The sequence below is a fragment of the Hyla sarda genome, unplaced genomic scaffold, assembly GCF_029499605.1.
Source record: "Hyla sarda isolate aHylSar1 unplaced genomic scaffold, aHylSar1.hap1 scaffold_2405, whole genome shotgun sequence".
NCBI lineage: Eukaryota > Metazoa > Chordata > Amphibia > Anura > Hylidae > Hyla > Hyla sarda.
The window spans coordinates 10,001-23,306 of NW_026609091.1; the positions used below are offsets into that span (position 1 = coordinate 10,001).

At 52.3% G+C, this 13,306-nt stretch overlaps 1 protein-coding gene across 1 annotated transcript; it reads right to left on the reverse strand.

Moving 5' to 3' along the window:
- Positions 1 to 719: 719 nt before the first annotated feature.
- LOC130322953 (neurofilament medium polypeptide-like) lies at positions 720 to 2,118 on the reverse strand. Its single transcript, XM_056553122.1, has 2 exons — positions 1,520 to 2,118; positions 720 to 1,441 (listed from the first exon to the last, which is right to left on the reverse strand). Exons 1-2 carry the CDS (start codon positions 2,081 to 2,083, stop codon positions 935 to 937), a joined length of 1,071 nt encoding a protein of 356 aa, XP_056409097.1. The 5' UTR covers positions 2,084 to 2,118; the 3' UTR covers positions 720 to 934.
- Between the last annotated feature and the right edge of the window lie 11,188 nt (positions 2,119 to 13,306).

The window sequence follows — 13,306 nt, forward strand, 5'->3', positions numbered from 1 at the left end:
CTCTTCCCCATAGGTATATGCAGAGTAACCCCCCCCAGGTATATGCAGAGTAACCCCCCCTCTTCCCCTTAGGTATATAGAGTAACCCCCCCTCTTCCCCATAGGTATATACAGAGTAACCCCCCTCTTCCCCATAGGTAAATGCAGAGTAACCCCCCCATCTTCCCCATAGGTGTATGCAGAGTAACCCCCCCACCCCAGGTATATGCAGAGTAACACCCCCCTCCCCCATAGGTATATGCAGAGTAACCCCCCCAGGTATATGTAGCGTAACCCCCCCCCCTCTTCCCCATAGGTATATGCAGAGTAACCCACCCATCTTCCCCATAGGTATATACAGAGTAACCCCCCCTCTTCCCCATAGGTATATGCAGAGTAACCCCCCCCCATCTTCCCCATAGGTATATGCAGAGTAACCCCCCCCCCATAGGTGTATGCAGAGTAACCCCCCCAGGTATATGCAGAGTAACCCCCTCCCCCATAGGTATATGCAGAGTAACCCCCCCCCCCCATCTTCCCCATAGGTATATGCAGAGTAACCCCCCATCTTCCCCATAGGTAATGTGACGATCCGTCTTGGGGATTAGCTCTGGGATCGTCCTGGACCACGCCACAGGATGCGTTTCTTCTCAATAAACCAGCACACAAACGCTTGTAATGCAAATCTGGCACCTTGCCAGTTTTATTAGACAGGTTGCAGGGAAAGAAATAAACAAAAAGCAGGAACAAAACAAAATCCTAGACCGTCTGGTCACTGCCTAAACAGATCAGCTTGTCCTGACTAACAACCGCTGAGCTTCCCTCAGCCGGTTAAACATATGTCCCCTGCAACCTTCTACTCACAATTCATGTCACTCTCTTTGAGCCCCTCATAGCTCGGGCTGTGTACTCCTCAGCAGGCTCTGTCTCTTCCCTACAGCCCACATGCTGTCTCCTAGGAAGAGCTTAGATTAGACTGAGTCTCCATCTCATATACACCTCCCTTCCTTCCTGCCTCATTACTTAAGAAGCAGGTGAGAGCTTCTGCAGGGTGAGCCAAGGAAATACACCCTTTCCTTGCCACACTGCCACATATCCCCCCCCTTTGCTCAGACCACCGGGAAGGAGCACATGTATTTGAAAGGCAGAAACCATCTGCCTTTCCTTTCTCTTGGACAACTTTTGTCCCACAGTCTCTGAAGTCCTTGACTTTTTTCTTCCGGACTTTTACCAGCCACCAATTGCAAGTCTCTCGATCACACCTCTCCAGTACCAGGTTCTTCACCCTGGTGTGGGCAGGGTTCTTGAAATTAAGGAGTGAGAGGACCGATGCTTCTAACCTTTGTCTTCTTCTTGCTTGCCGGACCTCTGCCTCTGCTTTAGAGAATCTTTCGGCCTCAGTGGCTTCACCAACCACTGTCTTGTTCTCTGTACCGTCAGAGGACCTCTGACACGGGTCCATCTCAGTTTCAACTTTAGAGAACTTCCCACCTGGTTTCACCTCAGTCTTGTCTTCAGTGGATTTCTCACATGGTTTCACCTCATCCCATCCAGCTTTCTCTTCTGGGGCACCAGCTTCCTCAGGTTTGGCTTCAGAGTCTTTGGCTCCTTCAGATTCTTGTGTAGAATCAGCTTCTACTACTGTTTGGCTCTTCTCTGCAGCTTCTTCAGGCTTACTCTTCTCTTCACCTGTTGCTTCAGTTGTGCCATTCTCTTTACTCACAGCTTTTGAGGTTGACTCTGGTTTAGCTTCTGCTTCAGAGGATTTCTCTGCCTCAGCATTACCTTCAGAATTTTTGGTCTGCTCAGGTTCAGAGGATTTCCCACCTCTCTTCTCCTTAGTCTCCACTTCAGAGGATTTCCCACCAGGTTTCAGCTCAGTCCTAGCTTCAGGGGAGTTCTTACAGGACTTCACCTCAATCTTAGCTTTAGAGGACTTTTCCGCAATCAGAGAAAGCATAACTGTATCCTGTAACTTCAGCCCCAGAAGCCTTTCTTGAGCCAATTCCGCCATATCTTGGTCTCTGCTCACTTTTAGGACTTCCTGGTCCTCTTCCTTTTTCTCACATTTTCGCAGCTTACACTGGAGCTTAGCGGACTTCATCCTCTCACTGTCAAGTAACTCTGTCAAGTCCCTGACAGTATCTTCCGAAGACAGCAATTGTTTCCTTAATTGTTCATTGTCCGCCAGCACAGCTACCTGCTCGTGGAGTTGCGCTCCCAGCAAAACCAAGGCAGCTACGTGGGACCTTCTGCGTGTTTTGTTCTGCGCTTCCAGGCTCTTTTAAGACCTTCATGTCATCTTCCAGCTTTATATATCTCAGCTGCTCACTCTTGAGTTGTGCGGAGATCATCTTCTCACTGTCCAGCAACTGTTTCTTGGACTTCACTAACTCATTGATAGATTTTCCACTCTCACCAATCTGTTGAGATAAATCTGAGATCTCCTGTTGCAAGTTCTTGTTTTCATATTGCAGAGTCTCAACTTGTTCCAGGGCCTCCTCATACTGCTCACGGAGCAAGACATTGTCATGACGAGCAGATTGAAGAGCATGTGCAAGGGCATTCTTTGCCTTGACTTCCTCCTCCAGTTGTCTCTTAGCTTTAGAGACACTCTCCAGATTGCTGGCAAGAGCTTCAGCTTCCATCTTCATCTCATTCTTCTCTTTTTCTATTTTTTCCATGGCTGCCAGCCTAGCCTTGTGATCACTCTGCAGAGCTTGATATGCACCATGTAGAAGACTCACTTCTTCTTCCTGGAAGGACATCCGCTTGGCCAGACTCTGCACTTCACTCTCCTTGCTGGTCACAAGACCCTGGGAGCGGGACAGTTCATCCTGCAGAGCCACAAACTCACTTCTGTGATGCTCCATGACTTTTTCCAGCTGAAGCCTCACTTCTTGCTCTTTCTTAAAGTCAGCAAGTGATTTGTCCTTCTCCTCTGTCAAGCGGTGTACCTCTTTTTCTTTCTCCAACAACTTCACAGAAACCATCTTCAGGGTTTCTTCCAGATTCTGGATCTGCTCCAGTTTTTTCCCAAGGCCAGCTCGTCTTTTCCGAGACCTTTTACTGACAGCGGTCTCCTCACTCTCGCTGTTAGACCTTGAGACATCCTCTGGTCCTCTGTCAGACACTCGACCCAGCTCTTCTCCATCTCTAGATGAAGTCTCCCCCTTTTTCGGGGTTGCGGCCCCTTGTGCCTTGTTATCATCATCAACAGGTGCCACCGACACCTGGCACTCTTCCTCTCCCACCACGTTGGCAACTCTGGAGACTCTCGCTAAACACTCCTGTCCGACTGGCAATCCCTTGGCGGTTAGTTTGTTGCCCCTAGCAACAACTTCAATGGCTCTTGGCACCAGCGAGTCAATAAGATTCCTGATCAGTTCTTCTGAACTGTCTCTCGGCTTCTTGGCAGACTTTTTTGTCTTGTCACAGTCTCCTTCACTTAGGACTCTGTCTGTGACTGTAAGTGCAGCCCCCAGCTCCACTGGTACTCTCTTCCGGAGTTTTGGTTTTTCCGCAGCAGTCTCCGTAGCTTCTATTCCAGTCACCTCTTTATCTTGACTCGCGGACTGTTCTTCAGCTCCCCTAGTGGTCTGGCACACTCCCACCTGACATATACCTAGGGTCTGCTGACACTCCCACCTGACATATACCTAGGGTCTGCTGACACTCCCACCTGACATATACCTAGGGTCTGCTGACACTCCCACCTGACATATACCTAGGGTCTGCTGACACTCCCACCTGACATATACCTAGGGTCTGCTGACACTCCCACCTGACATATACCTAGGGTCTGCTGACACTCCCACCTGACATATACCTAGGGTCTGCTGACACTCCCTGTCCTCAGCTGAGTTACTGTCCCCTGCTATGTGGTGAAAACCAAGTGTTGTGAGCCTATCAGGTGTTCCTGCTCTAGTCACCTGACTATCTTCCCACAACTGCTGAAAAAACGGAAAATCCTTCCCCAGCACAACTTCATACTCTAAGGTGGGCTCTATTGCAACCTTGTGACTTATGGTACCATAGGGAGTAGAAATACACACATTAACTGTTTTATAACCCCAAATACCGGCCTGTATAGACACTCTAGCGGGGTCCGGCTTTCTGCAGCTGGTCTTTACCAGACTTATTATACATTTTGGATCTAACAAAACCGTCATCTTTTTACCTTCTATTTCCAGCTCACACAGGTTTTCTTTTGTCCTGCGAGCGGTGGGAATAGAACTCTTTACATCAGAACACATTAACATAAGTGTTTCAAGAAAAACATTATCAGCCTGCATGGGTTCACAAAATACAGCACCATTCACACAGTCCAGTAGAGACCCCCAGTCCTCACTACTTCCGGAACCTTTGGTTGCGAACTCTCAGGTGCACTCTCAGCATCCCACAGCTGCCAGAAATATGGAAAGTCTCTGCCCAGTACAATTTCCACTGTAAGTTCGGCACATACCTCCATTATATGGTTCACTGTCCCAAAACATGTATCAAAGGTAATTTGAACAGTCTTACCGGGCTCCGGGCGGGACTTCACAAATGGAATTATTTCTGGCATAATCCGAGATACAGTCTGGCAACAATCCAAGTCCACCCACAGTGGTATTCCGCCCACCGACAACTCACGGGACCTCGGCTTCGTCTTGGCGACCACAGCTTGTGGCCCACGTCGGTTGCTCCCAGCAACGACCTTTCGAGGTTGTCCCATTTTCTTGAAAAAAAATCTCGATCCGTTGCCCCTAGCAACACTCCTCCACAAACACCAAACTGGGCTTGAACTCCTCTGCTGGGCTCCTCCGACTTGCAGTCTTGCAGGGGGTTGCTCCTAGCAACAGCTCCTCTCCAACTCGCTTGTTGGTTGCCCTTGGCAACGGGTTGCCCTTAGCAACGGCGTGCCCCGCATTCTCCACCATAATGTGACGATCCGTCTTGGGGATTAGCTCTGGGATCGTCCTGGACCACGCGACAGGATGCGTTTCTTCTCAATAAACCAGCAAACAAACGCTTATAATGCAAATCTGGCACCTTGCCAGTTTTATTAGACAGGTTGCAGGGAAAGAAATAAACAAAAAGCAGGAACAAAACAAAATCCTAGACCGTCTGGTCACTGACTAAACAGATCAGCTTGTCCTGACTAACAACCGCTGAGCTTCCCTCAGCCGGTTAAACATATGTCCCCTGCAACCTTCTACTCACAATGTCACTCTCTTTGAGCCCCTCATAGCTCAGGCTGTGTACTCCTCAGCAGCCTCTGTCTCTTCCCTACAGCCTACATGCTGTCTCCTAGGAAGAGCCCAGATTAGACTGAGTCTCTATCTCATATACACCTCCCTTCCCTCCTGCCTCATTACTTAAGAAGCAGGTGAGAGCTTCTGCAGGGTGAGCCAAGGAAATACACCCTTTCCTTGCCACACTGCCACAGTATATACAGAGTAACCCCCCCTCTTACCCATAGGTATATACAGAGTAACCCCCCCCTTCCCCGTAGGTATATGCAGAGTAACCCCCCCCATCTTCCCCATAGGTGTATGCAGAGTAACCCCCCAGGTATATGCAGAGTAACCCCCCCTCCCCCATAGGTATATGCAGAGTAACCCCCCCATCTTCCAAATAGGTATATGCAGAGTAACCACCCCCCCATCTTCCCCATAGGTGAATGCAGAGTAACCCCCCCATCTTCCCCATAGGTGTATGCAGAGTAACCCCCCCCATTGGTGTATGCAGAGTAAACCCCCCCATCTTCCTCATAGGTGTATGCAGAGTAACCCCCCCCCCCCATCTTCCCCATAGGTGTACGCAGAGTAACCCCCCCCATCTTCCCCATAGGTATATGCAGAGTAACCCCCCCAGGTATATGCAGAGTAACCCCCCCCCCACATAGCTATATGCAGAGTAACCCCCCCTCCCCCATAGGTATATGCAGAGTAACCCCCCCAGGTATATGCAGAGTACCCCGCCTCCCCCATAGGGCCGCATCTTCTCCCCTCCACAGTACAGGCACTGATGAGTGACATCACCGGCACCTGTGCTGCGTGGGGGCGGAGGTCACGTCTCCTCTGTGTAAGCTGCATATGCGCCTTCTCCTGTATGTGCGTGTATCGTGCATACAGGAGAAGGCAACGCTGTCTACTGGGGAGTGTTCCAGACCTCAGTAGCGGCGGCGGCGGTTCAGTACGCCCCTGGCACCCCCCCTTGTGAGTGGCACCCGGGGCGGGCCAAACCCCCCGCCCCCCCTTGGTACACCACTGTGCGGAGGAATGTTTGTAACTGGGGAGCAGCGCCTTAAATCTGTTTGGCACTATCCATATTTGTGAAGTGTTGGTGTGGCACCATGGTCAATCTACTCTCATGCATCAGGCATGGTGGGTGGAAATCCTGGCTGATCCATGTCTGATTCATCTTCACAAAGGTCAGTCTCTCCACATTTTTCGTGGTCAGACGAGTTCTCCTTGGGGTGACTATGTCCCTTGTCGCACTAAACACCTGCTCTGATGGCACACTACTGGCCAGGCAGGACAGCTTTTCCAGGGCAAACTCTGCTAGTTGCAGCCACAAATCAAGTTGGGCTGCCCAGAAGTCCAGCAGATCTTCAATGTTTGTTGGCATGGTCATGTCAAAGTAATCCACCACATGCTGGTTCAGGTCCTGCTCCATGTCTACCTGCTGCTGATGAGATTCTTCACTATGCGGGTGAAGAATGCTACTCATCAGTGACTGTAGACTCAGGCTGCTGCTAAGTGAGCTGGTACTGCTCCTCCCACCCCTCCCCTCCCCAGCAGCCATGGCACTGGAACGTGCGCGCAGAGGGCCCCCCGATTCAGACCTGCGAGAGGATGGACTATGGTGCAGATAAGCATCGGCCAGCTGACTACGTAGGATGCCACTGTAGTAGGTCAGTTTGTCCTCCCTCTCAGTGGGTGAAAAAAACGCCCCCATTCTGGGCCGGTAGCGAGGGTCCAATAAGGTGGAGATCCAGAAGTCATCCCGCTGACGAATGGTGACAATTCGGGGGTCACTACGCAAGCAACTGAGCAAGCATCATGCCATTTGTGCAAGTTACTCTGAGGGACTCCCTGCCGCCATCTCCACTGCATACTGCCACGGTCTTGCCTTCCTCATAACCCTCTAGCTCCTCTAGTTCATCATGCTCCTCCTCTCCTGTCAGATTACTAGAAACACCGGCCATCTCATCCAACCTAAACTGTGCTCCACTGTGCCCCTTCCCCTCCTCCTCCAGTTCAGCCCTCACAGGGCTCATGTGGCCACACCACGTCTCCAGTGCCCTGACCAGCCATCTTTCCAACACTTGTTGTAGGATATGAAGCAGTGGAATGATGAAGTTCATCCCGTAATCCTGGCGAATGACTAATAATGTGGCTTCCTCAAAGGGCCTGAGCAAATGGCAGGTGTCACGTATGAGCTGCCACTGGTTGACATTGAAGTTACACAGGGGAGTCCCCTATCCGCTTGGATCATCAAGAAATCAGTGATGACTTTTCTCTGTTCGTAAAGTCGGTCCAACATATGGAGGATGGAATTCCAACCTATGGCAACGTTACAAATAAGACTATGTTGGGGGATACCGTTCTGATGCTGCAGCTCAAGGAGGGTGTGCTTTGCGGTGTGCGAGTGGCTGAAGTGCATGCACAGTTTCCTTCCCATTGTTAGGATGTCTTGCAGATGGGGGGAACACTTCAGAACCAGATTGAACACGTGACATGCAGGACGCATGGCTCAGCCTTCCCAGTCACAGTGCAGACAAGATGTTCTTCCTGTTGTCGGTCACCATGGTTCCCATTTCCAGTTTTCGTGGAGTAAGCCATGCTCCGATTTCTTTACTAATTACTTTTAGCAGTTCCTCCCCTGTGTGACTCCGTTCGCCAAGGCAAACCATGTGGAGAACAGCGTGAAACCTCCTCTGTGCACGTCTTGGCACTTGTCAGGATCCGGGTACTGTGAGGATACTGGTGGTGGATCCTCTGTGTCAGTGGGGTGATGACGTGGGCTGTACCAGGGGAACGGAGTCTAAGGGGTTACTGGTATTCACCAGAGCCTGCCGCAAAGCGGGATGGACTTGCTGCGGCAGGTAACCCCCAGGTCGTTCCACCCGATAGCGACTCAACCCCGACTGACGGCTGAGATAGGCGCGGTACAAGGGATTAGGCAAGAGCAAGGTCGGACGTAGCAGAAGGTCAGGGCAGGCAGCAAGGATCGTAGTCAGGGGCAACGGCAGGAGGTCTGGAACACTGGCTTGGGACATACAAGGAACGCTTTCACTGGCACAATAGCAACAAGATCCGGCAATACAGGGAAGGGGAAGTGAGGTAATATAGAGCAAGGCACAGGTGAAGTTACTGATTTGGGCCAGGCGCCAATCAGCGGCGCACTGGCCCTTTAAATCGCAGAGAGCCGGCGCGCGTGCCGGGACTGGACAAACGAGGAACAGGTCAGGTAAGCAGGCTGGGATGCGAACCGCGAGCGGGCACGTCCCGCATCGCGGGTCGCATCCCCGCCAGAGACACTAGCGCAGCGCTCCCGGTCAGCGGGTCTGACCGGGACGCTGCGAGCAGGTAAACGCTGCGAGCGCTCCGGGGAGGAGCGGGGACCCGGAGCGCTCGGCGTAACAGCACTTCTCTGCCTGACATACTTAGTGCGAATATGATGGAAGTACAATACGCTTCACTACGCTTAAAACAGTATTTGTCTAGAACACCAACCTTTGCCTGGAATTTCACAGTATGTAGTACCTTGACAGATTAACAGTTTTAAAATAGTACACTGCTTAGATGTAGGTATACGGTATACATTGATGAGGGCAAAAAAATGCGCTACAGTACACTTAAATAAAACACATATTTTTGCACAACCCCAGCAGTACACAACAGTGCTGCAGCACACAGTCACTGTGTATTAAACACAAAATTGCACTCTGTCACAGATTATTAGGAATGGACTGCTGGGTATTATACTGTCTAGAGACTAGTATAACCAGCAGATGATTTGTTGTGGAACAAAGACACTGAATTGCGCTGAACAATTCTTCCTGCCTCCTCTGCTAAGGTTTATAAAGTTGAGGCAGCTTGTTGTATGAGAGGTTAATGCTGCAGCTGCAGTAAAAATCCTCTTCAGTGAATAAAACACTGCTCTCCGTCCACGAGAACGCTGCTGTGACTAGGAGGATGTGAAACGCTGCTGGAATGCGCTTTTCTCTGCTTCAACACACACAGCGATGTCCGTCCTATCTCTCTTCAGTGTAATGAATGAGATGACGCGCCACAAAATGGCTGCGGAATATATATAGGGCTGTGACATCACAGGAGTCAATGAATGCTGATATGGAAGAAGAAGAAATCCCGGCACCAGCGACTTAGATGCAAATAGAGGATTTATTGAGAATACCGCATGTATTGTTACACGTTACAAGACGCGTTTCGGCAAATATAGCCTTTCTCAATCGTATGTGATCCACGAGTGCGGCGCACCATATCCTGGTGCCGTCCTCCTCTACAGAGAATGAATGCGGATAGGCTGCATCCTGCATGTGATTCAGGGTCATCCCGCCTACTTCCCTTCCCACCTTCCCAGCATTCCTTGCCCCATGTACCAACAGCCTGGACCGCAGTAACTGGAGTTTTATGAAGCGATTTGCGCGGTAGAATCGTGGCGATATTCACATTCGTTGTGAATCTAATATTTCATGAAATGCGTAACGAATTCGGGTTCGTCAGCTTCAATTCGCTCATCTCTACTGAGACCTCCTCTGACCATTAGAAGCAGCGGTACAATCGCTCTCCCCGCACCGCCCTCCTCTATAGATGTCCTCTGACCATTAGAAGCAGCGGTACAATCGCTCTCCCCGCACCGCCCTCCTCTATAGACGTTCACTGACCATTAGAAGCAGCGGTACAATCGCTCTCCCCGCACCGCTCTCCTCTATAGACGTCCTCTGACCATTAGAAGCAGCGGTACAATCGCTCTCCCCCGCACCGCCCTCCTATATAGACGTCCACTGACCATTAGAAGCAGCGGTACAATCGCTCTCCCCGCACCGCCCTCCTCTATAGACGTTCTCTGACCATTAGAAGCAGCGGTACAATCGCTCTCCCTGCACCGCCCTCCTCTATAGACGTCCACCGACCATTAGAAGCAGCGGTACAATCGCTCTCCCCGCACCACCCTCCTCTATAGACGTCCTCTGACCATTAGAAGCAGCGGTACAATCGCTCTCCCCGCACCGCCCTCCTCTATAGACGTCCTCTGACCATTAGAAGCAGAGGTACAATCGCTCTCCCCGCACCGCCCTCCTCTATAGACGTCCTCTGACCATTAGAAGCAGCGGTACAATCGCTCTCCCCGCACCGCCCTCCTCTATAGACGTCCTCTGACCATTAGAAGCAGCGGTACAATCGCTCTCCCCGCACCACCCTCCTCTATAGACGTCCTCTGACCATTAGAAGCAGCGGTACAATCGCTCTCCCCGCACCGCCCTCCTCTATAGACGTCCTCTGACCATTAGAAGCAGAGGTACAATCGCTCTCCCCGCACCGCCCTCCTCTATAGACGTCCTCTGACCATTAGAAGCAGCGGTACAATCTCTCTCCCCGCACCACCCTCCTCTATAGACGTCCTCTGACCATTAGAAGCAGCGGTACAATCGCGCTCCCCGCACCGCCCTCCTCTATAGACGTCCTCTGACCATTAGAAGCAGCGGTACAATCGCTCTCCCCGCACCGCCCTCCTCTATAGACGTCCTCTGACCATTAGAAGCAGCGGTACAATCTCTCTCCCCGCACCGCCCTCCTCTATAGACGTCCTCTGACCATTAGAAGCAGGGGTACAATCGCTCTCCCCCCACCGCCGTCCTCTATAGACGTCCTCTGACCATTAGAAACAGGGGTACAATCGCTCTCCCCGCACCGCCCTCCTCTATAGACGTCCTCTGATCATTAGAAGCAGCGGTACAATCGCTCTCCCCCGCACCGCCCTCCTCTATAGACGTCCTCTGACCATTAGAAGCAGCGGTACAATCGCTCTCCCCGCACCGCCCTCCTCTATAGACGTCCTCTGACCATTAGAAGCAGCGGTACAATCACTCTCCCCGCACCGCCCTCCTCTATAGACGTCCTCTGACCATTAGAAGCAGCGGTACAATCGCTCTCCCCGCACCGCCCTCCTCTATAGACGTCCTCTGACCATTAGAAGCAGCGATACAATCGCTCTCCCCGCACCGGCCTCCTCTATAGACGTCCTATGACTATTAGAAGCAGCGGTACAATCGCTCTCCCCGCACCGCCCTCCTCTTTAGACGTCCTCTGACCATTAGAAGCAGCGGTACAATCGCTCTCCCCGCACCGCCCTCCTCTATAGACGTCCTCTGACCATTAGAAGCAGCTGTACAATCTCTCTCCCCGCACCGCCCTCCTCTATAGACGTCCTCTGACCATTAGAAGCAGTGGTACAATCGCTCTCCCCGCACCGCCCTCCTCTATAGACGTCCTCTGACCATTAGAAGCAGCGGTACAATCGCTCTCCCCGCACCGCCCTCCTCTATAGACGTCCTCTGACCATTAGAAGCAGCGGTACAATCGCTCTCCCCGCACCGCCCTCCTCTATAGACATCCTCTGACCATTAGAAGCAGCGGTACAATCTCTCTCCCCGCACCGCCCTCCTCTATAGACGTCCTCTGACCATTAGAGGCAGCGGTACAATCGCTCTCCCCACACCGCCCTCCTCTATAGACGTCTTCTGACCATTAGAAGCAGCGGTACAATCGCTCTCCCCGCACCGTCCTCCTCTATAGACGTCCTCTGACCATTAGAAGCAGCGGTACAATCGCTCTCCCCCCACCGCCCTCCTCTATAGACGTCCTCTGACCATTAGAAGCAGCGGTACAATCGCTCTCCCCCGCACCGCCCTCCTCTATAGATGTCCTCTGACCATTAGAAGCAGCGGTACAATCGCTCTCCCCGCACCGCCCTCCTCTATAGATGTCCTCTGACCATTAGAAGCAGCGGTACAATCGCTCTACCCGCACCGCCCTCCTCCATAGACGTCCTCTGACCATTAGAAGCAGCGGTACAATCGCTCTCCCCCCGCACCGCCCTCCTCTATAGACGTCCTCTGATCATTAGAAGCAGCGGTACAATCGCTCTCCTCGCACCGCCCTCCTCCATAGACGTCCTCTGACCATTAGAAGCAGCGGTACAATCACTCTCCCCGCACCGCCCTCCTCTATAGACGTCCTCTGACCATTAGAGGCAGCGGTACAATCGCTCTCCCCGCACCGCCCTCCTCTATAGACGTCCTCTGACCATTAGAAGCAGCGGTACAATCGCTCTCCCCGCACCGCCCTCCTCTATAGACGTCCTCTGACCATTAGAAGCAGCGGTACAATCGCTCTCCCCGCTCCGCCCTCCTCTATAGACGTCCTCTGACCATTAGAAGCAGCGGTACAATCGCTCTCCCCGCACCTCCCTCCTCTATAGACGTCCTCTGACCATTAGAAGCAGCGGTACAATCTCTCTCCCCGCACCGCACTCCTCTATAGACGTCCTCTGACCATTAGAAGCAGCGGTAAAATTGCTCTCCCCGCACCGCCATCCTCTATAGACGTCCTCTGACCATTAGAAGCAGCGGTACAATCGCTCTCCCCGCACCGCCCTCCTCTATAGACGTCCTCTGACCATTAGAAGCAGCGGTACAATCGCTCTCCCCGCTCCACCCTCCTCTATAGACGTCCTCTGACCATTAGAAGCAGCGGTACAATCGCTCTCCCCGCACCGCCCTCCTCTATAGACGTCCTCTGACCATTAGAAGCAGCGGTACAATCGCTCTCCCCGCACCGCCCTCCTCTATAGACGTCCTCTGACCATAAGAAGCAGCGGTAAAATCGCTCTCCCCGCACCGCCCTCCTCTATAGATGTCCTCTGACCATTAGAAGCAGCGGTACAATCGCTCTCCCCGCACCGCCCTCCTCTATAAACGTCCTCTGACCATTAGAAGCAGCGGTACAATCGCTCTCCCCGCACCGCCCTCCTCTATAGACATCCTCTGACCATTAGAAGCAGCGGTACAATCGCTCTCCCCGCACCGCCCTCCTCTATAGACATCCTCTGACCATTAGAAGCAGCGGTACAATCGCTCTCCCCGCACCGCCCTCCTCTATAGACGTCCTCTGACCATTAGAAGCAGCGGTACAATCTCTCTCCCCGCACCGCCCTCCTCTATAGACGTCCTCTGACCATTAGAAGCAGCGGTACAATCGCTCTCCCCGCACCGCCCTCCTCTATAGACGTCCTCTGACCATTAGAAGCAGCG